This window comes from Orbicella faveolata, unplaced genomic scaffold (genome assembly GCF_042242905.1).
Source record: "Orbicella faveolata isolate gen_17 unplaced genomic scaffold, um_ofav_v1 contig_1, whole genome shotgun sequence".
Taxonomy (NCBI): domain Eukaryota; kingdom Metazoa; phylum Cnidaria; class Anthozoa; order Scleractinia; family Merulinidae; genus Orbicella; species Orbicella faveolata.
The window spans coordinates 17,277,501-17,303,863 of record NW_028301536.1 but is presented as its reverse complement, the minus strand read 5'-3'; the positions used below and the strand labels follow the sequence as shown (position 1 = coordinate 17,303,863).

General features: G+C 40.7%; 2 protein-coding genes across 2 annotated transcripts in view; both read left to right on the top strand.

Annotated features, from left to right (window-relative positions):
• LOC110045781 (protein RRP5 homolog) overlaps window positions 1-25,064 on the top strand; it is a 49,555-nt gene extending 24,491 nt beyond the window's left edge. The window contains exons 16-49 of the mRNA XM_089292596.1: window positions 118-226; window positions 582-632; window positions 1,095-1,292; window positions 2,171-2,245; window positions 2,645-2,740; window positions 3,096-3,164; window positions 3,675-3,840; window positions 4,936-4,988; window positions 5,443-5,524; window positions 6,037-6,179; window positions 6,358-6,468; window positions 7,118-7,188; window positions 7,644-7,742; window positions 8,443-8,542; window positions 9,130-9,212; window positions 9,562-9,624; window positions 10,357-10,480; window positions 11,530-11,613; window positions 11,966-12,068; window positions 13,860-14,043; window positions 15,118-15,177; window positions 15,645-15,676; window positions 16,517-16,628; window positions 16,923-17,036; window positions 17,309-17,523; window positions 17,832-17,908; window positions 18,621-18,668; window positions 19,273-19,392; window positions 20,037-20,105; window positions 20,869-21,053; window positions 21,568-21,736; window positions 21,940-22,093; window positions 23,296-23,461; window positions 24,194-25,064. Of these exons, the coding sequence (XP_089148722.1) occupies window positions 118-226; window positions 582-632; window positions 1,095-1,292; window positions 2,171-2,245; window positions 2,645-2,740; window positions 3,096-3,164; window positions 3,675-3,840; window positions 4,936-4,988; window positions 5,443-5,524; window positions 6,037-6,179; window positions 6,358-6,468; window positions 7,118-7,188; window positions 7,644-7,742; window positions 8,443-8,542; window positions 9,130-9,212; window positions 9,562-9,624; window positions 10,357-10,480; window positions 11,530-11,613; window positions 11,966-12,068; window positions 13,860-14,043; window positions 15,118-15,177; window positions 15,645-15,676; window positions 16,517-16,628; window positions 16,923-17,036; window positions 17,309-17,523; window positions 17,832-17,908; window positions 18,621-18,668; window positions 19,273-19,392; window positions 20,037-20,105; window positions 20,869-21,053; window positions 21,568-21,736; window positions 21,940-22,093; window positions 23,296-23,461; window positions 24,194-24,359 (3,751 nt within the window). The 3' untranslated portion in view covers window positions 24,360-25,064. The remainder of the gene's footprint in view (window positions 1-117; window positions 227-581; window positions 633-1,094; window positions 1,293-2,170; window positions 2,246-2,644; window positions 2,741-3,095; window positions 3,165-3,674; window positions 3,841-4,935; window positions 4,989-5,442; window positions 5,525-6,036; window positions 6,180-6,357; window positions 6,469-7,117; window positions 7,189-7,643; window positions 7,743-8,442; window positions 8,543-9,129; window positions 9,213-9,561; window positions 9,625-10,356; window positions 10,481-11,529; window positions 11,614-11,965; window positions 12,069-13,859; window positions 14,044-15,117; window positions 15,178-15,644; window positions 15,677-16,516; window positions 16,629-16,922; window positions 17,037-17,308; window positions 17,524-17,831; window positions 17,909-18,620; window positions 18,669-19,272; window positions 19,393-20,036; window positions 20,106-20,868; window positions 21,054-21,567; window positions 21,737-21,939; window positions 22,094-23,295; window positions 23,462-24,193) is intronic.
• LOC149118265 (uncharacterized) overlaps window positions 1-26,363 on the top strand; it is a 31,636-nt gene that overhangs the window by 2,526 nt on the left and 2,747 nt on the right. The window lies entirely within an intron of this gene.

The following is a 26,363-nucleotide window of genomic DNA, read 5'->3' as shown; positions in this document are numbered from 1 at the left end:
GTGGCTCTTGAATCTAATTAGGGTTGTGTCTGTCTTAAACAGTGGCTAACTAATCGTTATCAAATCATGCTGATAACTCACACCATAGAATGTTTGTCGTATTTTTGGAATGAACAGGATTCCAGCTGATACTGATCCTCGAAGTGCGTTCTACATTGGTCAAGTGATGTTGTGCCATGTCGTCAATTGTCAGCCTGATCAGGCCAAATTAAGAATTTCATTTAAGGTATAGCACTCAAACCACAACCTACCAAACTAACTGTCAATTTTCAGCTGTACTAGGATTGGGATATTTCAGAGAATTGTTATTCAAGCTAACAGAGCTGATTCGATCTTCCAAGTTTGTACACTCTCTCAATCTAGAGTTAGAATGTTACATGCTCTACATTGACAAACTTTCCGTACTGTGTTTTTTCATTTCTTTCCTCTAAGCTCTTAGAATTCTCGTTATTTTGGTTGCCTCGCTAAACTATATTGTTTTTCACAAGTGTCCAATTTCGATATCACTCTTGGACTTTGATGTGTTGTAGAGTACAAGGCTCACTGTATGTGTCACTGAAACTGTGTTTGTATGCTTGCAGACAAGCTCCAGGCCTGGTCCTGCTCTGGAGGATGACAAAGCAGTAGGGGCTGTAAGTATCTCGTTGCAGGCCTTTGAATAGCGAGTGAAAAAAGGCGAGGGGTTGGGGTCCCAGTCCCCAGCATTTTTATCACTCGCTGTTCTTTACTCTGCTCTCTAACTAAGCCATCGCCTGGAACATCTTAGAGCTGTAACTTGATTGGCCAACTCCACGCACCGTGTTATTATATCTAAATTCAAATTCATGGCAACGCCATGTTGAACTCTTTGCACCACATTGTGAACGTTCGTCAACCGCTGGGTACAAAACACGTAACCCACCATATTAATCACAACAATTTTAATTTTCTATAGAGGAGACCTCACTGGATGTAATAGATATGGTACATACATGAATGAAGCGTGTTAACTAAACTCGCATTTCAAAGAGCTTTAAGTTTGGCTCAAATGTCTTTATTTTGTATTCGTTTTTCGCTTAAAGCACTTTCTGTGCTCTCCTTTTTTTTTGCTACAGTTGTTAGAGGCCGATGTGGTGGGCAGTACCCCTGAAGGCTTGGACGTCTTAGTTCATTCCGGCGGTGCGCCAGCATTTCTTCCAGTTACCCATTTGTCTGACCATCTGAGTAACTGTGAGGCTCTTCTTTCTGTGTACAAACCCTCAACTAGATTGACAAATGTTGTTTATTATGGCAAGAGCAAGGACAAGTCTATTGTATCCTAGTTTGTTCGTAATACATGTATATCACAAATTGCAGCTAATGACGTTTAGTAGGTTTGATATGAAACACGAGAAAAGAAGCGTTCTTATTTGGTTCGCCTTTGGGGAAATCTATCTTCCACAGCCCTCATTTTGAATGAGGATATCTTAAGGCTTCTATAAACCCAGATATATATCTAGACTTTAAAGACATCAGTGGGACCTATATGGCAACCTTTGAGCCTAGGGGTCTATGGGTGACTACTAGACGAGAATCACAACTAGAAAGAACGTGATAACCAAGTTTCAGTTCCCTGGAGTGTAAAAATAACATAGCTCTTCAGCAACTAAGAGTAGACGACCAAAATTAGGACCCATGGACCCCAGGTGCAAAGGACTTATCACTACAACATATTACAGATAGATCGTTTTCGTATTCACGGTATTGGACTGGAACTAGCTTGCAACTGAGGCTAATGCGGGAAGTCATTTCAAATGAATCTCTTTTTAATGATATTCCCTCACATGAGCCTCCATTTCACTCTGGCTAGTTTCATCCAATACCGAGAATACGAAATTGGTCTATTATTAATTATAGCTGTAACCAGTTTAGTGACGTGATCTTCCGAGCTTTCGTACATATGGCTAATTATTTTGACCTTTGTGATCATGCCATAGGCCAATGTCGATATATTAAAATTTCAACGTGGCTCCGAGGCTTTGGGGACTAAAACAATAGAAATCGCAACGACATTAAGGCACCAATAAACAATTTATTTTATTTTATTCCCCTACGTTTCGCCGCCATGTTAGACAGATGTAATCGAAATTTGTTGCATAAATTGTAAAGGTACATGACATTAAGTTTATTCCTTAACCCATACTTGTCACAGACGGTCTCTTTGAAGCCGTCTCTTGTGAAAGCAGCATCAGAGAAGAGCCTTCTGACCAACTTCAAGGACGTGGAGGTAAATATCAAATTAGTTCAACCACAGAGTTGGTGACTTGTTCATGGATAACAAGAATCCAAACAACTGAAAAGCTTGGGATTGACGTCTATGAATTTGTACTTTATTTGCTTACACGGACATGAATCTCAGGCTTAACTGAGTTTACAGATCGCTTCATGTATGGATGGCTTGCATGCGGAAAAGTTGAATCTTTTTAACTTTTTCCTTGGAAGCGAACCATCAATATTTCTATTTCGTTTTGCATGTACGTAAATAGACCTGTCCAATAAAATGACAGCAATTTGTGGAAGGGTGGGATGTAGAAAAGGTTGAAGAGCAATCAACTTTTAAAAAATATTTTGTATGTTACTGCATTTTCCTTTCCAGCTTACTTATATCAGTAATCTTTCCTTATAGGTGGGGATGATCTTGCCAGGTTTTGTCAAGAAAGTGATGAGTTATGGAATCTTCATCGAATTCTCTACAGGAATATTTGGCCTTGCTCCAAACTCTGTAAGTATAACAAAGATAGTTATTTAAAGCAATGTGCTTGCAGATGTTAGTACTTGCTTGCTCATGGTGATTTTGTAAGGTCACGCGTTAAAGTTGTACATTTTTCTTTGCCTCCAGGAAAAAGGATCATATGACGATAAATTATTGAGTAATTTTTCGTGATGTACAATGTTACTTCTGTAATGGAACTTGAAGAACTGAGACAGAAAAACCAAAAAGAAATAGAAAAAGAAGAAAGAAATAGGATGGTTAATGACTTTAAGATCGATATCCATCCCGTGGTTCCTTTTAGTGCACGCGTTTTCATTTTGATTTTACTATACTTCTAACTCCATATCCTTCATGTTTTGTTCAGTTTCTAGCTGATCAGTTTGTGTCTGAACCTGCAACACACTTTCAGACTGGACGGACAGTCATGGCAAAGGTTAGTAATGCTCAAATCACTTCACGTCCATTGTTAATCAATTAGATGATTGAATTTTCAAAATGGCCGTTTTGAAAAAGAGCGCAGCACTGTTGCCGTGGACGTCTTTCTTTCTAGTGTGTTTATCCTTAGTTCAACTTCTGACTCGTTACCAGTCGTCTTTTGAGAGACCATTGAATATTAACTAGGGAAGCGTGAGGGTTGCCTTCCCATCGTCCCCTTCGTTGCGTGCTACGCTTGACTCGTTTCCATCTCTCTCGCAAAATAAGAGACAAATAGGAGACGACTGGGGACGAATCAGAGGTTAACTCATTTTCTGTTAACTCGACAATGTTTTGATAATGTGACGGCAAATGAGATTTAATCGTTCTTGGAAAGTACAAATAATTGCGTGATTGTCCATGAAAAAATTTGATAAAATGATATTAATCCACACCAGTAGGTGTCTTCAAGGTCTACAATATAGGTACAACTTTGCATCCCTCTAACCTCACTCTAACCCCATTTTAGGTGACTGAAATTGATGTGGAGAGACAGAGATTTCTTGTCAGCCTAAAAATGTCGGACTGTTGCCCAGATCAGAGTACGGAAGGAAGCTCTGCGCCTGGTGTGGAGTTGCTGGAAAGTTATGTCTCAGAGAGACGGCACATTATCCAGCAGCTGGCATCGAGTTCAGGTAAGACTTAAGGAGAAGTTCAGTATTGCTGTAGCTGACTCTCAATAAGAGCGATGACCTGGACCGAAATTATACGGTGATTATCTCGCTGAACGCAATTAACAAATACGGAAGCTCTGAATGTGGTGGTGATTTCATGTTTAATTAATTGTAAGGTAAGAGAGGATAACAGACCAAATGCCATCCCTGCAGTTTTTTCACTTTCTTCCGATGCATGTTTACTGTTGCTTTTAGTTCCCGAAATAATCCCATGAACACTAGCGTGGATGCTGTTGACTAATCTTGAAGTTCATCAGTGTCCAGTACCGCCCGGTGAAAATAATAATACCACATTATTCCAAAATATAACGTGACGTATTTGAAAAGGAAAACCCGGAGTTTAGCCCTATATAATGGTCCCCAGACTAGAAACATAACGTATATATACAAATACAGGCGAATCGACAAACACGTTGACACGTTTTATAAGAAGGGCGCTTCAGGTTTATTGCGTCGGAAATCAACGATTGGTAATAATCGAAGTTGGTGATGTATAGTGCTAATTGTTTTTTTTTTTTTTTACACACATATATCTCTTATGAAAGTCCGCCGTTTTGAGCTGGAACCACGGTACCTGAAGAAGAACAGTAAAACTGCCCGAAGCGTCGCGTTTTAAAAACATTTTTACCGCTGAAAAGTCCCTTGTAGAAGAGAATTTATTTTGTTTATTTTATACGTGAACACGGGAGGTTTTGAAAGTTTCAGAAAAAGTATTACTCTTATATCTCGCTTTAGGATTCCGAAAAAATTGATACCCTATATGCCCTATTGCGTTCTAAACTTGAGATTGTTCTGCTGTAATCTGAACGGCTCCAAGACCATACCATGTGCAGCAGCAAATACCCATAAATAGCTTTAGTAGGGAGTTATCCTGGGTCCTAAGGGCGCCATGATGTAGCAACTTTTAGCGGGTATACACAATGTAAATTAGAAACTTTCCAGGTGATTTGAGGAAGTTTTTTGGCCAATCAAGAATAATAATTAAAGTAATATTTAAACAACAGCTACAATATTGCCATTTTTTATTTATTTTTTGTCTGTTTTGGCGTTTAACAGAGGAGATGAAGGTATTGACCTCCCTGAATCCTGGAGCCTGGGTTGAAGCAAAGGTGACGTAATATCGTACCTATAATAAACTATGCATATGCCAATTTATGTGAGAGAATAAAGGGTCATTGTAAATGGTTTGTGGTTAACTAAGAACAACAGCTCGGTGATGGCCATACCCTTTCCCAGTTAAACCTCGGCCTTGCCGTATTGACCTCGTTATCGCACGGTCAATACGGCAAGCGGGTCCGGCTCGGTCTGAGATTTTTCCGTAAAGACCTCACTCACGGTTAATAAGAAGCTATTATTATTATGATGGCCTGTGTTTGTAGCCGATATAACGCGTGCTCTGATTCCAGGTCTCGTTTTCAGATTTTCCCGTAAAGACATTAGTAGTTACTAATAATTCTTAGTGCTGAGCCGAGACCGGTGGGCGCTCACTGCATATACAATGATCATATTCACTTTATAATAGCTCCTATAACATTAACATCTCTATGTCACTCCTTTCATCAGGTTCTCCATGTAAAATTTCAAGGCATCTTATTGCAGCTTGCAGAGGGTGTACAAGGCTTTGCTCCCAACCAGCTGGCAAAAGGTATAACACTATCTGAGAGTTTAGCGTTTGGATTATTGTACTCATGTGCACCATGTTCTGTTGTTAATCTGTTAGCCGTCCTTGTTACAGCTGTTTAGCGTTTCTGTTAAGATTGATTTGATTGACTGAATGGAACAAAAACTGGTTTGGCAAGTCTTGTAACTGTACCAAGAGATTTCCTCACTGTTTTTATCTCATTAACAATTACTTCATCTCTACAAACGTGCACGTCTGCATGTGGCCATACCAATTTAGCGTTCTTTCTACAATAACTCCTCCCTCGTAAAATACAACAGGTTTGAGTTTCTTGTTGTTTATATGGGTTCTTCGTTTTTTCTCTACTGTTCATAGTTAGAGCATGACTTTTGTCCCAAAAAACCCCAACCATAATTAACAATTAAGCTAAATTCGAAGCAAGTGGTCCCTCGAATTTACTGTGTTATATCATAAGAGTACATGACATAAGAGTTGTATGTCTGAGTCAATGTCAAGTTGTTTTCTGTTGTTTAAAGGAGTCAGCTGCGAGCCAGGCGAGGTTGTGTTTGGCTGTGTGTTGGACTGGGATTTGGACAAGAAATTAGTGGTAGTATCCTTAACCCCAGAGCTAGTAGCAGAGAGGAAGGCTGTGGAGGTTCATAAAGGGAAGCAAAAGAAGGTAAAGCTGTTGATGATTGTGCGAACAAAACGGGGAAACGCCAAGGTTGAAGACACATGTAGTGTGAGATCTTACACTGCTGTTACTTACATCGTCACACAAGATTCCTTACAAGTTTCGTTAATGTTAAGGTTTTACGTGACCTGTTTTCTAACCTTTAGCTTTGGTCATGTTGCAGCTGAGAAGTGGACGAATCATTGATGCTTGTGTTCAGCTGATCAGAGATAACTACATTATAGTCACGCTTCCTCAACATAACTACAGGCTGGCTTACGCTCCAACTAAGCTGGTGAGGATTCTAATGTGTTGTAAGGCTTGTACCAAGAACGTTCTCTTGAAAATGAAATTTCGATTTATTAGGCAATCTATGCAGTCATGCCGAGCTCACGACAACTCGGTTTACAGCCGTTGTACCATCCAAGCTGTAGTGCCTTCCGGGGCCTGGGTAACAAGACTGGATAGCAAAGAGGTTATTCAGCCTTCTTTGAATTTTTGTTACGCGACAAGCAGTAATAGGGGACTTAAGATTTGAGTACGAGTACGAAATCGAGTATGAGAACAACTTTTCAGTTCTAGTTTGCAGGCTCCACATTATCACGTCACTTACCAGTCTTATCCCAGGAGCTATCCTCTCTACCTAAAACCACTGTGCAGTGCTAGGGCTCTGGAAACGTCACTGGTTTGAAATTCGAAAATCGTACTCGTACTCAATCTCTTACTGGTAGTCCAGTCTAAAGCTCCCTTTTATGTCTCGTTTATTGTCGACCCAAAAGCAAACACATGTTAATACAAATATAACAACTAAAAACTAGTAGTGAGCGTTCAGTCATGATTTTATTTTTAGGCAAATCATGCCGATGGTTTTTGTTTATATGCAGGTTGAAAAAGAGGTTTATGCGGTGCGGTGAATGTGTTTTTGTTTTTGTGTTGTTTCGTAGCATTTGAATGATATCAGGGATGCGTCCAAGCGATTTGCGGTGGGGCAACAATATTCCTCTGTTGTTCAAAGGTATGGTGTATGACAACTTTTTTAGCAAATACCTGGCTTAATGTTGCGAGTTATTTATAAAGTGTTCTCAGGCTCAAGTAGCCTGTGTAGCTGGCGGGATTTTGAGAGCCACGTGTCGTTACTCGCCTATCTATCTATCTCGAGTATCGGGGATTTCAAAGTTGATACCTGCAATAGATCGTAAGGGCCGATTCACAAGGTTCAACGCTGCAACCTGGGACAGGCCTATAACATTTCTACGACAGGAACTGTCTAGGCAACCTTACCACAATTGGAGCCACATACAATGATGAAAGTTTTACACCATTATTCCATGACGTTAGTTGTTTAATTGACAGCTGGGCGTAAGAATAGCCAGGCCAGGACTACTTTACATCGTAATTTCTTGTTTAAAGATCGAAGGCTTTCAATAACTGTAGAACGATCTCTGTGCGTGTTGTTTCTTCTGTTGTTAGGCTAGGTAAGCCGAAAGACGGTATATTACCTTTGGTGTCACTTCAAGAAAAACACATTGAAAAGGAAAATGTGATACCTGGAGCTATTACCACAGCGCAGTAAGTCAGCACGGCGCATAAATTGATACACATAATTGTCACTTCTAACCTCATTTTACTGAGTAGCTGATACACTGATACAATTAAAGTGGAGGTAATAAACTAGAAGAAAAAAGGAACTCTGTTAATTAAAGTTCGATTTGTTGCTCGTCATGTTACGTGCAGGTCTTATAGCTCTCATAGTTCTCATGGCTCCCACAGTGATTAAGAGGCGGCGTGACCGAGTGTATCAGGGCGCGTAAGTTGAAATCTGGAGGTCTCTGGTTCAAATCCTTCACCCTACCACTGTGTGGATTTGTTCTCGGTAGTCCCGAGTTCAACTCCTCGACCGCGTTGTGTAAATAGCCAACTGGTCAGCCTCCCACCAGTTGGGATTCGTGATTGTTTATGTTTTATTTGAAATATTTGTTTATTGATTTACAGTGTCCCCAACTAGCACAACAGTGCTAAATACTTTTGACACTTAAATAAAGTTATTTACTTTTCGTTTTATTTATTGATTGAAAGTTGCGAAGTTGGGGAGAGGGGGGGTCGGAAAGGTAGGTTAAGGTCATTCCATTGAAATAGAGGGGGGGTCACGTTCGACGAAAATTATTGTCGCATTCAATAGCCAAGTATCTATGCCAAAATCATATTTGAGAGGCAAATAATCGGGTTCTACTATTGTTAGTTCGACTAGTGATGTACTTCTATTTTGTAGGGTGAAGTCAATTAAGGATCTTCAAATGAACGTCAATCTGTGCGGTGGAAAATTTCATGGAAGAGTTCACGTCACACAAATTTGTGATGACGTAACAGAGGTGAGAATATTGAAGTGCTCTCGCACAGCGATTGATCTTTGTGATGTCAGTAAGAAAGACCGTTAGTTAAGTATGAGTTGTTGAAAGTGCTTTAATCTTAATTTTCGCTCGGACAACTAGAGGATCTGTTACAGTGCTCCGTACTAACACAAGAAACAACAGGTTATCAATAGAACAATTTCGATACGCATTGCCCTCATTAGGGATTAAAAAGAGGAAAACGAGAATGTCCTTCATCGTGACGCAAACCAGTAATAGGACAGAATATCCTGAATTGAGAGCACTCGAATAAGCCATTACCCCTTTGGTACAAACTAAACGAGCCCATCTGTCTGATATACGACCGTCAATTCGCCATGTTGATGACGCAGCTGGCAGCTCAGAACAGTGTGGTGCTTTCGTCTAATTGGTTTTCAACAGCGCATGAACATTCAAATCGACCAATAATAGACACTACACGGATCCGTGAGATCCACGTTATCAGTATGTAATCGCAGACCTGAAAAATGTGCGCGCGAATGCCTGTGTCCTCAGACTATGAATTATTATGTGCAAGATTTTACAGACATTGTTGATTCAAATTTCAGGGAGAATCACCACTGAAGGCCTTCCATAATGGAGACAAAGTACAGGTCAAAATTCTTGGATTTCGAGACACCAAGACACACAAGTACGTTCTCAGTTTATGTTGTCTGTTCTGATCTCAATATATTATCGTGTATTCCACATCTAGGATGATCCGGAACTTAACTTGTCAATTCCTTCGAAAGGAGTAAAGAAAACCCGAAAGACCAGATTTAAAGATAAGAGCTTATCAGGTTACTCTAGATTGAAGCAAAGGAGGATCATTAGTGAGAAAGTGAAGTGTTGTGTATTTTACGGAGTACCTTGTTGCAGAATAGGTTGTTACATAATTATTATTGCCAGCATTTGAATGTATAGCTTTAGATTAACTTACATGTAAGTTGTCTAATCTCTTATTTTCTTAAATATTTTTCTTTTCCTGTTATCTTTGCAAGGTTTTTACCAATAACGCACAGAAATTTCACCAAAGCAGTGGCTGAGCTTACCATGAAACCAAGGTAACGATCGATCACGATCGCTGTATGTGTGAGTGTCTGCTGTGTCTTGAACTTTGATTAAAATAAGAACTTTTATTGGATTTGAAGCAAAAAAGAATGATTGCGAGCAGCCATGTTGTATGTAACTGTAACCTTGAGAAACGTCAATTGAAAGTAATTTGACTATCGTCAGGAGAAAGTGGTTCCTTTTATACTTCTATACTCTTTTATGCTTATTGGGTTTTCCTCCCAAAACTCGATCTGCGCATTCATGCTCTCACTTGTAAAGGTCGCGTCTTATCCATCTTTGTCGCGAATTACATGTGTCTGATTGGCGACCATTGGTTTTTCGTAATGCTGTAATAATCGTACAACGTCACGTTTTTAACCAATCGAAACTAGCATACTGATTTTGTAACCAATCAGAAGTAAAATCAAACGTGACTTGTCGTAAGTCCCATTTTCCCACGCAAAGCACCAGTCGCACGTTTTGCCATCGTGTTCTGATTGCTTTATTCCGGTATTTGCGCGTATTGTGATTGGTCGGATGGGATTTCTTTGCCTTTGGAATGAGTGTGATTAGCCTTTGTGATAACCTTGATTCTATTTTCGCGATGACGACGACGACGGCCAGGAAACCGCTCAAATAACTTCAAACGGTGCTGCCGTTACTCTTTTAATTACTGTTTTATCCTTATGTAAGTGAATATATGAACGATCTTTCTTAGTAACTAAGATTACTCGTTTTAACAGCGAGTTGTCGACAAATAGCGCTGAACAACAGAGTGCACCAGCTGATAGCAGTGAAGGAATAGAGGTCGACAAGAAACTTGTGGAGTACAAAGTTGGCGAAGAAGTTAATTGCTACGTGAAGTCGGTATGTTTAACTGGTTGGTTGGTTGTTTTGATTTTTCTATATGCTTGGTTGAATACAGATGTTTTCCTCCATTATATGTAGCTTTAACAGTGACCACGTTATTCAGGGGACTAGATACCCCAAATGATACCCTCCGTCGCTGTTTGCTTCTTGTTTCCAAATCAGTTTGAACATTAATATTATTTAACACGTTTTAAGTGCCAACCTTGAATCAAAATTGGCGGCTTGAAAAATGGTCAGGATGCCAAAGACTGTCGAGGGAAGATAATGTCTAGCCGGATTGAGCAATCCCACATTTCATTCCAAAGAATGGCCATGTTAAAGTGCAAACAAGGCCTTGATGTTTGCTCGGACAATGATAAGAGAAATAGAGAGTGAAAGTGTGGTTCAGTAGCTCTCACTTGAATAGTCACGCACGAGGATTTACAGACTTAAAGATTAATGGTTGTTAAAATTCTGCTTCAGCCAGTGAAAGATCTGTTTTCAACGTTTTCCTCATCAGATGAAATATAAACTACAATTTTCCAATATAGAAAAACTTGCATCCTAGGCGGTCGACAGCTAATTGAGACAATGAGAAGTTGGGCAAGATAAATTTAGTTTACAATTTTTCCTGATCAGTTTTTTTGCACTGTCTGCTTACCGTCCACTCGTTTGTTGCTCTCCGGATTGTTTACCATAGACTACGAGTAGTCCCTCTTTCGCTTAGTCCGTCGTTCGTGACGCGAAAGAAAACCACGCGGAAAAATGGCTGCCCTTCTCGCCCCCTGGATTTCGCGTGGATATTTTTTCCTCGAAGTTTATTTACACGCTCGATGGACTAAGCGAAAGCGGGGCCAGTCGTAGTCTACGTTCTTCACTTGGTTTTGGAGCATTCACTGAACAGGTACTCACATTCAAAACTCCACACTTTAGGCTATAGAGTCGTTCATTTTGTGCCTGTTTTTGGTTCTGTTCCTACAATCTTGAATGGCCTCAAACGAAACTTTTCAATGCAATTTGTAGCTGATGTAATAAAGTGATGTGGGTTTTGATGTGGTTCTTCCTAGGCCTCGGAACATTGTGTGTGGATGATGGCGAGTCCGTCTGTCAATGGGAGAGTTGTGCTGTTGCACGCGTCATCTGATTTGGAGGTATGGTTCAGGGCCGATCGCGTGACAATACTTTCTACTTCTAGTTAAATCTATGAAGCGATAACAGCGGTATTCAGTCATCAGGAATTTTATCCAGATGCTAACAGCAAGCTGGAAGTCATCTTCACACAAGGACACATCTAAAACTATGAAACGTAAATTTTAGGATAGTTTTTCTCAGCCTACTAAAAGTTATACATTGTTATAAACCAAAGAAATCTATACTTTCTTTGTCCCTTAGCCGTCATCCTTCAGAACCTACCTTTTGTTTAAGCTTTATCTTAAATCATCAAACATCTCTTGAACGATTCTCGTGTTATTTTACAAGCTAATGTGTGTGTTGTATGGGTAGGTGTTAAGGTCGCTCAAGACTCATTTCAAGCCGGGAGATGCCTACAGATGTGTCGTGTTGAGCGTTGACGGAGAAAGACGTTTGCTGGATCTTTCCCTGACCGGTGAGAACAGCTAAACTGGCTTACAATGTTATGTGTATGGTAGCTTTACACTGGATTTTTGTCTCGTGTCGAGAAAAGTGAAGGGTAAGAGAGTTAATTTCACATATAGACCTTAATTTAAAGTTGTTTCTCTCAAGTTATTTTTAGACATGGTACTCAGTTCTTCCGCGGATAATGATATCACGCGCGTTGCGTGGATGTTTTCGTGGAGGATGAAAATACGTGTAAAAACCGTTTGGGCTGTTCACATGAGTACAATCCGCTCACAGGATCGGTTATTTTGAGACCCTGCTGTGATTTCCAAAATCGGGAATGATCTCGCAATAACTCGAGAGGGATTTCTTTTGGAATAAGGCCTATATGGGAGATTAACTATCTTTTACTCTTCATCCTCTCTCACTAGAGTGTATTTGCAATCTGCTTTGGATATTAACAAATGAGAATACAGTTTTTGTCTCTCTGTGGCTGGGCAAGGAAAACCAAAAGCAGGTAAATGCGTGAAGTCAATTTAACGCGCCTGCCAATGGTTACATGTGGTCCTGGTTTGTTTGAGGCACTGTAAAGGGTTCTTAGAGATCGTCTTTGTTCAAGCTTCGGCTTTAATTTCAAAGCCGCCGTGTGTGTTTTTCGGGAGTTTATTTTGTAGGCATTTCCAGTTTTTCAGCGGCGATATAAAAATCAGAATATTAATTCTAAAAGGAATTGTACCAAGAAAACTCGTAGTTTCCCTTTGCGTTGATGAAACCGAAGGACTCTGTAGAGAAACTGGTGAAATAGTATTGTCAAACTTTCTTTATGTATCTTGTTCCTCACACTTAAATACACGATATACATAATTCATATGGGTACTGCTTTGGCTGAGCTCTGTTTGCTGGGTAATAAAACTCAACACTCCCAAGTGGGATATATTTGTCACAGGTGTGGCCGTTTATTTTGATAGCAAGCTTAGAAAGCTTAAATTACAAACATGCCAAATTATTAGCCCAGCAAAGGTGAGGGAGAAACCTCCAAAGCCCGCCATGAGGAACAAGTGAAAGGGCAGCCCCACCCGAAACCAAAGCAACCCACAAGATGAAGGAGTATGGGAAGTGATCGCTGAACTAGCAAAGAAGACTGAATAAACGGTGACAAACATGTCCTGAAGTTACCACTAAGAAACAGAATGCTGTGAACATACACAAATGAACTAACGGCAAATCCACATGACACGTGCTTGCTGTCTGCGTAACTGCCAAAATTATAAACAACTTGCATCACAACCCACTACCTTATACCATTGTCTGCAGTTACATTCCCCACAAGGAGCCAAAAAAGTGTTTCAAATTCCGAGAAGTCGCAAAAAAACCATAAGTGAGATTACACCAAACTATTAATATTGAAAGCATGTTGTACGTGTTCAGCTGTCATGAACGTGTCTCGTGCAACAGAGCTCCACCATGTAGATTGGCCCGAAGAGAGCTGGGCAACCACATGCTAGATCTCTAGTATGTAAACAGAGGCCCGAGAAAACGTCCCACAAAAAACCTTGTAGGAAAGAATTGGTGAGGCAGGAGCCATGGCTCAAGCTCTAGCCCCTCCTGCAAGGCATAAACGTATGTTAAAATGATAATTAACTGCGTTATACCAGCTTTTAAGCTAGCGTGTTTGTAGCATTATAATAACCAGTAACCAGTGTTACAAAGAAATAGTATTGCTAAACTTTCTTTTCTGTACTTCACTGTGAAGTCATCACTTTAAATTCAAGAGAAAACCAAACGTTAAATTACCCTGTCATATACATTATTTCTCCAGTCAAAGCTGATTCTGCCGTTGAGGCTGACCAGTTATTAGTTGGGCAGGTTACCAAGATTCTTCCCGACCAAGGACTCCTCGTTCGGCTACCGATGTACAAATGTGGCTTGGTTGCTCTGACAGACCTCAGGGACAGCTATGTTGAAAATCCTTTGGAAAACTTTGAAGTCATGCAGCTCGTAAGGTACGCCGTTACTTTTCTAGCGAATTGGATTTTGTACTTTTGGATTTTTAAGAGGGAAATAAATGATGAAGATGAAGTAAATGTACCCACGTAACACCGCAAATGTTTCGGTAACACACATGGTGCGAGACTTCAGGCAACGCTGTATTTCATGGTATTCATTATTGCTACACAGAGAAGTGTCACGCTACTCGTGTTGCATTAGAGGTTAGGTGTTGGGTTTGGTGCGGGACAAAAATCCGAGCATCCCAGTTAACCCTTTGAATACCAAACTTTCGCCAAAAAATACCGTTTTTTACCGTTTAGTCAGTTTTTTGGCTGCCATGACGCTAAATAAGCCTAACTTTTGCTGAGATAGCTTTTTTTTTTTTTTACCATAAGGAAAGATTGTTCGAGGATTACGTACAAAATTGAGCAATATTTAAATTCCGGTCATGCGCATAAGCCAAAATTTGGACTTTTTTTGCCATTACCCGTTCTCAATTTTGTTTGTTGCCCCTTTCCTTTCTTTTTTTTTCTCGACCCGTTTACTCTGGCTACCTTTTGCGTTGCATGTTCTCTCTGGCTGCCGTGAAAAGTTGGATGTTAATTACGGGCGAAGCCTAGAAATGGACCTTGATCAGTCATAGGCATAGTGGACCATTCTACCACCGTTTTTGCACCAAAACTGATTACGTTGTTTTACGATTTGCGACGTCGGAATGTCGTCAATATCTAAACCTGACCATTGTGCGGAAAGGCCTGTCCTAGCTCTGCCATCTGCTTATCAATAATATCTGACGACATTTAAATTGAGACGTCACAAGTGGTACAAAGAGCACGACCATTAAGTGGCTGTATATGGCTACTTGGGCGTTAAAGGGTTAAAAGCCTCTGGAACAAACTTATGTTTGATGGCCTTTGAAAGCTTGGAATCCAAAATGATGCTACTTCATTCCAGACTCCTGCTTTATCCCATCCCTTGGACGAGAGGGAGTGGTACGAAATAGGACCCCAAAAAGGTTAGACGACATGTTTAGAGGCACGCCGTGCTATGCTTTGGATTACATTTCAATATGTTTCATCAATTCGCAGGTGCTTCGTTTTGTCAGCAAAGGAAAAAGACCACTTTGATCTGTCACTTAGACCTTCAAGGTGAGAACTATTTTACCTACAAAAGACATAACACCTGTTACGGATGATTTTGTGGTGAGGTGGATTGTTCAGTGTTTCACCTAACCGTGAAATTGTCCGTAAACTTGAGTAGTCATTGTTAGTCGTTGAAGGAACTTATTCTTCGCACATTTACCTCATAGTTGCTAAACTATCACTGTCTCCATTGTATACCGGTTATTTACTTCTGTTGCTTTGCTCAACATGTCCTCAGTGTTCAGTTAGACTTACCAAGTTGTTCCTCAATTAGCAAGTTATGACTGTTTTGCATTGAATTCATGGTCTTAACAGTTGCCCTCATGATCACTCGGCTTCTGATTTCCGTCCGACCTTGCTTGTCAGTGCTTGAAAAAACCTTGCTTTTCCCCTGCCTTTTGTAGGCGAGTGTCAATGTTATACAGTTAAATGTTATTAGAAAGATATTCACTGTTTATCTTTCATTCTTGCAGGACCGAAGCAGTGTCAACAGCTAATGAGGAAGGTAAATATATTTTTGTAACATAGTGAATGGTTTGAACCCAGAGTATCAGTAGTTCGTATAGTGTGATCGTCTCGGTGAGGGTAGTTGTGAAACTAACTGCTGTTGGTGACTGACGTTTCGATAACCTAAGCGGAAGTCATCTTCCCTGACTCTGAAGATGACTTCCGCTCAGGTTGTCAAAACGTCAGTCACCAACAACAGTTCTTTTCGGAACTATCCTCACCTGGACGATCATACTATACGAACTATATTTTTGTCCCGATCCCGCTCATATGCTCTGTCACTGTCGCGTTAAGATCGTGTTCCGAATGATTTGTTTTCATGAGAGGGTCTGGATAAAGGTGCTGTAATCTCATATTTCTGGGATTTCTCAGTTGTCAGTTAAAATCTTTGCCTTAAATTTAGTTTTAGCGTAAATTTAAAATTGACAAATCTCAGCCATCAGTTAATAAAATGCGTTCTTTCTCCGATGACCAATCCTCAACTGTGGGTTAAACGCCATGAACACCTTCCTATGAAGTTTATTAAGAACGGCTTAGGCCATTTTCGCGCCGCAACACTGCGGTGTCTTTTCAATGAACATATTGCAGCACCATGTTTTGGGGCGAAATCGTTTTTACGTTTTCTTTGTAAACGTTAAACAAACACGTCTCCTCCTCGAGATCCCCCCCCCCCTCCCCCCCCACTACTTTATGGTTTGGCGAATGATTATGCAACTTTGTTCTTCTGAGAAAAGCCAGTAACAGTGTGAATCAGTTGGCTAAAGCGGAATATGGCAAGAGATACTATAGTATGACAATAACACTGAACTGTGCACTCTTCTCTTGCTTTCTTTAACAGTTACAGAAACCAGTAACGTGGATCGCGAGATCAAAAGCTTGAAAGACTTGAAAGAAGGAGACATAGTCCGAGGCTATGTAAAGAGCTGCTCTGACTGTGGTGTTTTTGTCAGGTATTAAATGAGAATGTCGTCATTTAAGACCGTCTATACTCTGGGTGATGAGACATTTCTTTATCCTGCGCTCAATTCTTCCTGCTTGTGAGAACTGGAAGATGTGACCCCCAAAATTATATTTGATGGCGTAAAGGGGACATTGGGCTGCTTGTTCATTGCGCGCGAAAGGGAGGAGGAGGACGCCAGGCTTTCTGTGCTAGACTGCACATTACAGTGATGAAGGTTCGGGGACGTCAGTAGAGTATAACGGGACATTGTGTTCTAACAGTCATATGTTTTATCTATTGACAGCCTCGCACATCACATTGTCGCTAGGGTACAGATAAAGAACCTTTCGCAATATTATGTGAAGCAGTTTAAACCTCTATTTCCTCAGGGAAAGCTAGTCAAAGGCAAAGTGTTAAGGTAAACTCTTTGGAACTTAATCTATAAACTTATTCAAAAGGGACTAGGCCACGCTATTTGGACCATTCCGTTACAAACAAATTGGTCTGTCAAATAATTGTTTGGAACGAAAGAAAAACGTACGTTTTCCGGTTCTTGGACCGGGTCGGGTGTACTTAATACTAGTAAGTCGTCATTGGTTCATTGTGTTGTTTACGATTGCTGTGACTGGCCAGATTTGCGCTTGAAGTGGATAACCTCATAACTTCGGCTTTTAACCCTGTTTGATTTAGTATTGACCCAACCAAAAATCACGTGGAATTGTCCTTAAAAGGGACAGACGTTGGGGGACCGGACCCCGCTCCAAAGCCAAAGCGGTTAGAAGAAAAAGAGAAGAATGACAAGGAAAGGAAAGAACAGAAAAGAAAGCGAAAGAAAGCAAAGGATAGTGAAACAAAGGACGAATCAGACGACGAGGCAGAAGAAATATTGAAGAGACTCAAGACAGGTAGATAACGCAGCTTTGTCATATTTCTAATAATTTTTGGGCAAACCTTATTCACGGAAAAAGAAGCCTGAACTAAAAGTGCTTGTCAAAGGTCTTATCCTTCTCTCATGAGGAAATTGTAAGACAAGAGAGGATTGACTGGAAGAAGGATGGTGGCGAGAGGCGGCTGGGGCGGAGTCAGTCGGGTCCAAAGTTCAAATTGAATGAAGATGTAGTGCTCGTGTGTAACGCAGTTCTAACGACTGAAAGTAACCAGCGATTGTGCTCGTTAATGTAAGGATTCAATTTTGCTAATGTATGTCTTTCAGACTCTGATCAGGAGGATAGTCATGGAGGTGAAAGTGAGGAAGAAGACGAAGAAGTCGAAAGCAGTTCGAATGAAGAGGTCAGAAAGCGTAGATTCTCTTAACGTAATGGCGCTGAACCCGAAACCCCTATCGCACCAGAACTTTATCAAGTTGCAAAGCTGTTCTGATTTAGTATTCATGGCCTGGAGAAGGCTACTTTCGAGTGTCGTGGTTTCTCCATTGGACGCTGTTATTTTGGGGCGATAAAATGGTTCCAAACATGAGTCGTTTTCTGCTGTACTACAGAAAAAAACAGTTGCTTTGTGCATGAGCACTGACTACTAAGATTTTCTTGGATTTGATATTCATGATGGGCTGAGCTTCTCTGGTAACATGTGTTGCAAGCATTTCCCGTGCGCTGAAACACTCGCACGGTTTTAAGACACGTGTATGCTTGCAACTTCTCCCTTGGTGTAAACCAGAAAGACGTGATTTATCAACTGGTGTAAGGCAAACTTTTTTTTAGTAATTTCCCATGGCAGTTTCCGTTTTATTTTGTCACGAAACACTCAAAAAGCATATAGCTTAGGAGATTTTCAGAGTTGATGGGGAGAAGTAGTTACACTTAAACCTATTATCCTTCTTGCACGTAATTCGCAGGCCAATACATACCACAATTGGTACATGAAAGATCCACTACGCTACTTTAGCTCAGATGTCAGTAGACCAGGTTGCAAAATTAGGATTGACTTCTCGGAAAATAGCGTGTTATTCCATGATTTAAATGTTGCTTATATTTCAATATTCAAGGAACATGACAGCAATAAGCACCAACCAAATGGAGTGCCAAGATTACAGGTAAGGTTTTCTATTTCACTGCAGTATGCTTTCATCGAATAAGCTGAAGATTCAATGGGCGTCACTTCAAGTTTTTTTTTTTTTTTTGTTACGTCACTTCAAGTTGTTATCGTGTTTCAAACTATTACTAACACTAGTCGTGGTAGTATAGAGGACGGTTTCCACATGATGTATAATGGCTGGATTGACTACCCTCTACGGAAGGGCTGCGAGAGTGCGTGAATAATTCCTTTGTATAATCATTGTCGAACTGAAAAAAATGTGCGTTTTCATTTTGGGTCGTTACCATAAGCCTGCCTTTGTATTGTGCATACAAATAAGTGTACAATCGTTATGAAAAATCTTAGCTTTGAAACGTTTTAAATCATATACATGTGGACGAAAGACCATAGCCTGTTTATGTCATGGTCTGTGGAATATTTGTTGAGCTTTACACGACGAGGCCACTGATTAGCTTTCTGTCGAAATGAAATTCTCAGAAGTGACCTTATAACAAATACTCAAAAATAAGTTGGGAGAAGTGGTATTTTTAGATTTGGATATCAAGGTTTAAGCACTTGCAATGTTCAGAAACTCCTTTATAATGCGCACATCATCCTCGTAGCTTTCCAGTGGATTTGACTGGAGTGAGGAGGGAAATATTGGAGAGAAGACACAGAACAACAAGAGAGAGCATGAAAATGACGATGAAAGCAGCGACAGTGAAACGGAAGTTAGCGAACAGGTAATGTGTGTACAGTCAGGGAATTGCGCTTTTGATTGAGCGTGCAATGAAGTTATGTGTTACCTGTCTGTAGGTTTTCATTTTCTCTCTGAGGTCTGTAGATACTTTGTGAAAAACGTGCAACACTTTCTGACCATAAAGAAAAAGTCTTGTCTTTTCAACCGAGCCGAAGTAAAGATCAAGCCTTTTTTGTTTCACTCTGTGTATCTTTCATATCTATTTTTTCCTCGGCATCATTTATCTGCAAAGTTAAGGTGACCCTACGAATTTTTGGCAAATGCTTTTTTGGGAATTTAATTGGTGCATTGCAATAAACAGAGTACTAGGCTTGTTGAGATGTGTGATGAATTCTCTTTTTACGGGGACAACCTGCTCCATTTGCAACGTTCTTTATAACTAAATAAACGAGACAATAGATAAAGAACACTGTCCCTAGCCCTGGTGCAGATTATCAATAACCAATGCAAAAAGAGGTTTCAGTGAGGTCAGTGAGTCTAAATTAGCCTGAGTATCAGGCTCTTCAAATGAAAGAGGAAAAAAGGAATGAAAGCGTGATAGAAAGGGCTTCCTCTGCTTCTTTCCTAACCCGCTCTCCCCTCCCCATAGGAAGGTGTTACACTCTTTTGTCTTCTCCACACCTGCAGGTTGCACGTAAGAGGAGCAAGAGGCAGAAGAGGGCAGCCAAGAAAGCCGAAGAAGATTTCCTATACAAGGTAATTCTGTAGCTTGAGAAAAGTCTAATAAAGAATCAAATAACTTTGAATTCAACATTAATAATAATTACGAGAATCGGACTTCTGATTTAAGTGGAATTGGAGTTCTCCTCTCAAATTCGTGGAAATAAAATGGCCCGATGGTTAGTTAAGTGGACTGCATATGGTCTGAGCTCGAGACCTGGCAGAGGTTGTTGTGTTGTGTTCTTGGGCAATACACTATACACTTATAGGGCCTAGGTGTGTACGTGTAAATGGGTGCCGGCGAATTTAATGCTGGGGATAACCCTGCGATAGACTAGCAGAGAAAAAAACCTCCTAGTCTCATAATGCTACGGAAACCGGCGTAAGCTCTGACGGTATGGGACGTTGGCCAGGTGCAGCCTTTTTTCTTGCAAATTTGTCTCATTTACTGTTTGGTACAGTTTTAGCTCCTGACTAAATGGTAAACACGTTGGACTTCATTTTTAGCGGTTACTCAATTTTTCCTAACCAAAGGCGTTAATTATCAAGTTCTTACTGCGTGTACGTATGTCGGCTTATGCTTGTGCTTATGCGCAAGTAAAACCAGCCTTTTCGGCAACCCGACAAGGTCTTGGCGTGGGGAGGGGAGGGGAGGTATGACGTGTCGATAGACTAGTACCCTACCCAGGAGAGTGTAGTAATATTCCTAGCTGCTTCACCGCGCTAAGCTCCAGTAGTGTGGGCTAGGTTAAGCCGAAAGCTTGCAGTAAATTAAATAATTCTTTTTGTATCTCTGCAGACGGAACAGTCCCTTTTAGATCAGGATCGTGTACCGGAGACTGCTGAAGACTTTGATCGTGTCGTCTTGTCATCCCCCAACAACTCAGTGGTGTGGTTACAGTACATGGCGTTCCACCTTCATACCACAGACATCGACAAGGCACGGGCAGTGGCTGAGAGAGCCCTCAAGACAATATCATTCAGGTAATTCATGACTCTATATCTTTAGAGCTTTTATTTCACATTACGGTATGTCCACCACGTCATGGTCGAGGGATACCTCATGTATACATTTGTATACATTACAGTGGAACCTGTTTACCAAAGACTCCCTGAAACACACTTTCGAGTGCTTTTTATTTTTTAAAGTTAATACTGGCGAAGAGGGTCGTATTTGTCTTTTCTAATGAGGAGACAAATCCACGAAGCAGCAAGACGCATTTTTCAACAAGCTAATCTGATTCTTGGACAGTCCGCCGACGCTCGCTCTCATATACATTGTAGCAGAACAAGTGTTTCACAAGGCAAATCAGATGGGAAGGGGAGGGAAAGATGAGAAATGGATCGAACACACAACTATCATCATTCAACATAGCGATTCCAACTATTAATAACCTAACTAATAGTATAATTTTAAAATATTCCTTTTTCCTATGGATCAGTCCTACAGCCTACTTTTGTCCGTGGGACTCATTTTGTGTCTTTGGTTCATTCACAGGGAAGAGCAAGAAAAGCTGAACGTGTGGGTGGCCCTGATGAACCTAGAAAACTTGTACGGTACTCAAGAGTCCCTTGTGAAGGTGTTTGAGCGAGCCCTCCAACAGAATGAGCCCAAAAAGGTCTTCTTTCAACTTATCGGTATTTACTCAAGAACGGACAAATTAGAGGTAAGGATGAGACAGACGCAAGGTGATGATATGGAAGTTGGCATATAACAACACAGTTTCCACTAATAGCTACAGTATGATGTTATTTCGGTAGATGTGTACAAGACGTTGTTCAGACGTTATTTAGATTGATTGAAGAGTCGTATGTCCGTACGTGTATAAGCGAGACTTATTATTGTGGACACTGTTTCCTTTTCTTTCAGTTGGCCGAGCAGTTATACCAAACTATGAGCAAGCGATTCAGTCAAAGCAAAAAGGTCTGGGTCGGTTTTGGAGCGTTCTACATGAAGCAGGGAAAGCTTGACCTGGGCAGAAAATTACTGCAAAGGAGTCTAAAGAGTCTCCCAAAGAGGAAACGTGAGTGATTGTTGATTGGAGCATGTGACCAAGAAAAATCTTTAGAGGGAGGCGCGGTAGTCTACCGGCTTGTGCGCTAGACTGTGGATCAAGCGATCTGGGTTCTAGTCCTAGCAGGGCTTACTATATTGTGCTCTTTAGTAAGACGCATTACTCTCACAGAGTTTACCTCACGGTATCTCTCAAGTGTATAAATTGTCACCGGTGTGTTAAATGCTGGGTACCTTTACGATGGTCTTGCATCCCACCCGCGGGGCAGTAGACGTTTCATGCTATAGAAACCGGCGATAAATAAGCGTCGGCTTGTAGGCCTAATAGGCTCGAATGCAGACGCTACCTTACCAGGGAGTTATAGTATGGAACAGTTGTCTATAATGGAGCATTGCGTACTTAAAGGGGGACATCTTTTTGAAGAACCAATCTAGTTTACTTATCGGCCTCGAGCAGGTTAACACAGTTCAAGTTTCTTTCATCATAGTTTTACGTTTGTTTGTACAAATCAATTAGTTTGAAAATTGAAACTTTTTTTTTTCGATCAAAGATTTACAAACGCTTGGGATATAAGTCGTGGAAGAGTCATGTTATTTCGTTCACAAATTGTCAGTGTAAACCACGAAATGAAAAATATGATGGAACTAGCAACATTCTTAGGTGTAGCTGTCAAATGGCGATGAAAGCCCAAACTAATGAGAGGAAAAATTAGAAAAAAATTGACTTTAACTTATTTAGAGTCTTGTTTAGATGGGAATTTCTGGGAGCGCGGTGTGGTCATGGTTAGTACTCTCAACTCCGGAGCGAGCGGTCCGGGTTCGAGCCCTGGCCGCGGACATTGTGTTGTGTTCTTGGGCAAGACACTCTACTCTCATAGTACCTCTCTCCACTCTGGTGTATAAATGCATACCGGCGAATTTAATTCTGGGGGGTAACCTTGGGATGGTCTAGCATTCCATCCAGGAGGCAGTAGAAATACTATTATAGTCACTTCATGCTACAGAAACCGATACGCTCCGGCCTGATGAGCCACTTGGCTTGTATGCAGACTTTACCTTTAGATGGGAATGTATGTGGCGAAATTAAAGAACTGGGTTAGAAAATCAGGTATTACCTGTCTGTTAGTCAGCTGTCCAACAGTAAGATCTCTGTACAGTTACTTCGTAGTCTCCTCTTCTTTTTTTAAATTTGTTTTCATCTCTCCCTGGCAGATGTTGAAACAATAGTCCAGTTCGCTCTGCACGAATTCAGATATGGCGAGCCACAGCGAGGGCAGACGATGTTCGAAAGCATTCTGACTAACTACCCCAAGAGAAGCGATCTGTGGTCAGTGTATCTGGATATGATGATCAAACAAGGAGACGTCGAGCTTGTTAGGTAAGGAAGAATCTTATTCGTTCAGGTTAGTGCTCTCAGTTCGGATGAAAAACTCTGCGATACAGGTGGGAAAACAAACCGGGGATCAGTTGATTCCGACCATGAATGATCTTGCGATTTTTCTTAAGGCTTCAGTGTTGCTAAGTAAACTTTTTAATTTCAACCCTGCGCTCGCGCTAGTTATCGACTGGTTAGTAAAAATGGGAAAGTCTTAAGAGCATTTTAAGAGCATTTGCCGGGGCTCACTTTATTAAGTGTCTGTAATTGAGCCTTTTTTTGACATTGTGAGGCGGCCAGTTGTTCAACGTGAAGCCTCATTAGACAATTTTTACTGGCAATCTAAGTATTACCGTTTCATCCACAACGTTCCTGGCACAAACTCAGAATATCTATGTAGGTTCTAGTGTTCAGATGTAACCGCATCAGTAACGAGATGAACATAACCTCGCGCACCCAAGGTGGCCTCTTGTTACACTTTATTTCCATTACATCGCGAATGAAAATCACTAGACTGCAAAACAGTTTGGTCTTCTTTCTTAAAAACTTGTTGTGAAAAGCGAGCGGCAGGGGGGCGAAGAGTACCCGTATGTACACTCCAGCTCTCCCCAGGCCCTTCACGGCAGATTGCGTTCGTAGACAATACTGCTAGTCATGAGCCTTTTAAAACATTTCTTAAGTTATCTTTCAGTTCTCAGAAGTACTGAATAATTGTTTTTCTTGTTTTAATTTCAGGCAAATATTCGAGAGAGTGATTCACATCAATCTGTCTTCCAAAAAGATGAAGCTTTTCTTCAAACGGTACCTGGACTTTGAACGGAAGTATGGCGATGCTTTTAGTGTAGAAAATGTCAAGACTAAGGCGATGGAATACGTTGAATCCAAAGCGGCCTTAAGTTAACAACAGTGCGGGAGGAACTGCGGTGATGAGTTGGAAAGATCATCTCTTGATAGGAACACTGAAATTACTAAGAGCGACAGCAGATCATTTTGCCATCCTGTGATTCTCTAGGAATTAACTTAGTTTGTTAAGTGGAGGTCCACGAGAATTTAACGCTTGAGTTGGAGTCCCGAACAAAGATCAAGTAGCCGAAAGCACCTTTCGTACTTCTCCGCGCTGGGTTCACAGCGGTCCAACACAAACCTGGTTTTCTTTGCCTTGAAGTCTGTGAGACTTTGTGTTCCTTTGCGGAGTTTGTGTTCTATAATCCGTAATTGCTACACTGTATGAGTGGTTTACGTATATTAGCTTTGTTCATTGTATTGTCACTGTTTGTTGTGATTGGTCATTTTTGGTCTTTTGACTCCAAAATGAGAACTGCCGTATTTAAATTGTATGTTAAATTCAGGCTTCTAGTTTCAAGTTAGCTTATATATTTTCAATATTTATTTATTTTTTTGTTTGTTTGTTTGTTTGTCTTTTTTGTTGTTGTTTTTGGTTGTTGCTGCGTGCATTTATGTGATTTTTCGAACCTTTTAAAATGGCACAGAAAAAAGAAAATGACAGAAACTAGTGAAGATTAATTATACCTGCAGCTCGAATGACGTGTCAGCAGTTAACTGACAACGAATGCTATTTGAAATAAATGATAGCAAATGCAAAGAATTTGTCTATTGACTTTGGGCTAAGCTTGACAGTGAGCTCCCTCTTTTCTCTTAGCCTGCGTGCCAGGCATTCAGTGGAGAAGGAGAGGAGAAAATCGCGCTTCGCGCATCTAGTTTCCCCCTCTTCCCCTCCCCCACCCCCTCCTCGGCCTCCCTTAGAACGCCTGGGCATGTACAAGACGTGGCTAGTTGTCTTGTGGAATATTTCGAGTGAAGGAACTTTCTAACCTTACCACAACAGACAGACATGTCTGTAATACATAGCTTCAGAAATAAATAAATTCATCGACGAAATTTGTATTGTAAGTCAGTTGTAAGCGCTGAAAAACGTTTGATAATCACATACACAGAAATTTCTCAGCTTATAGTAGCTTATAGTGTATGGCCACATAAACAGGGGCTGTCGTTTGCAATTAGAATCGTTCATCAAGCTCGCCAAAATAGAGCAAAATTTACAAAAAAATAAATAGCGATTCCATTTTGAGCTTTCTTTAGCGTTGATCGTATCTGTAACAAAATTCTCGATTGTGATTGGTTCTCCGCCCGCTTACTTTTCCCCTAATTGAAGCACGATCTCGTCGGTCTCTTATTGCAGGCCAACTTTTTGTAATTGTATACTTGTAATTGGACAACGTTTCCTTCTTACTGTTGCCCTACCAATACAAAGCAGGTTGCAAAGCTTATGGAAAACACTATGGACATGTTTACAAACCTTTTTGCGTTATGCTATGTCAGACAAATTTCAGCGAGTGCAAAACAAAAATCATTGCTCGAAAATCAAGCAATGGATTTTAGTTTGATTTTTAATCGGTGAGAGCTACTCTTATTCTTCTGAAGACTAATTATAGCTCGCTTTTATAACAGATGAGATGTTTAGGATACCTGTAGAAAGCAGACGAATATTTTTTGTACTATATGGTACTTATTTTAATTTGTCGTTCTACCTGGCTACTATCTTGCTGATTTTGTTCTTTTATGCGTGTGCGAGTGTTTTTGCTTATTTTTCGTCATCAGACAACTGTTATTCTTAAGTAAATAGCTGTTTCTCTTTATAGCGGAGCTCTGGCGGCCCGAATGGCCGCCTAGCGGAGCTCCATGCTCATATAGGAAAGAAAAGGAAACCCATGAGTTGATTTTCTCATGGTTATCATGGCTAGCGGTATTGCTCGTGGGCGCGTACGCACGACGGCGGCGACGGCGACGGCCTTATGCATCAGTCAATTCCAGCAGTGCCCTCCCCCCCCCCCCTCGGGCTAACCCCCCGGCATTAGCATTTTTTTAAAAAAATGGGCAAATTTCC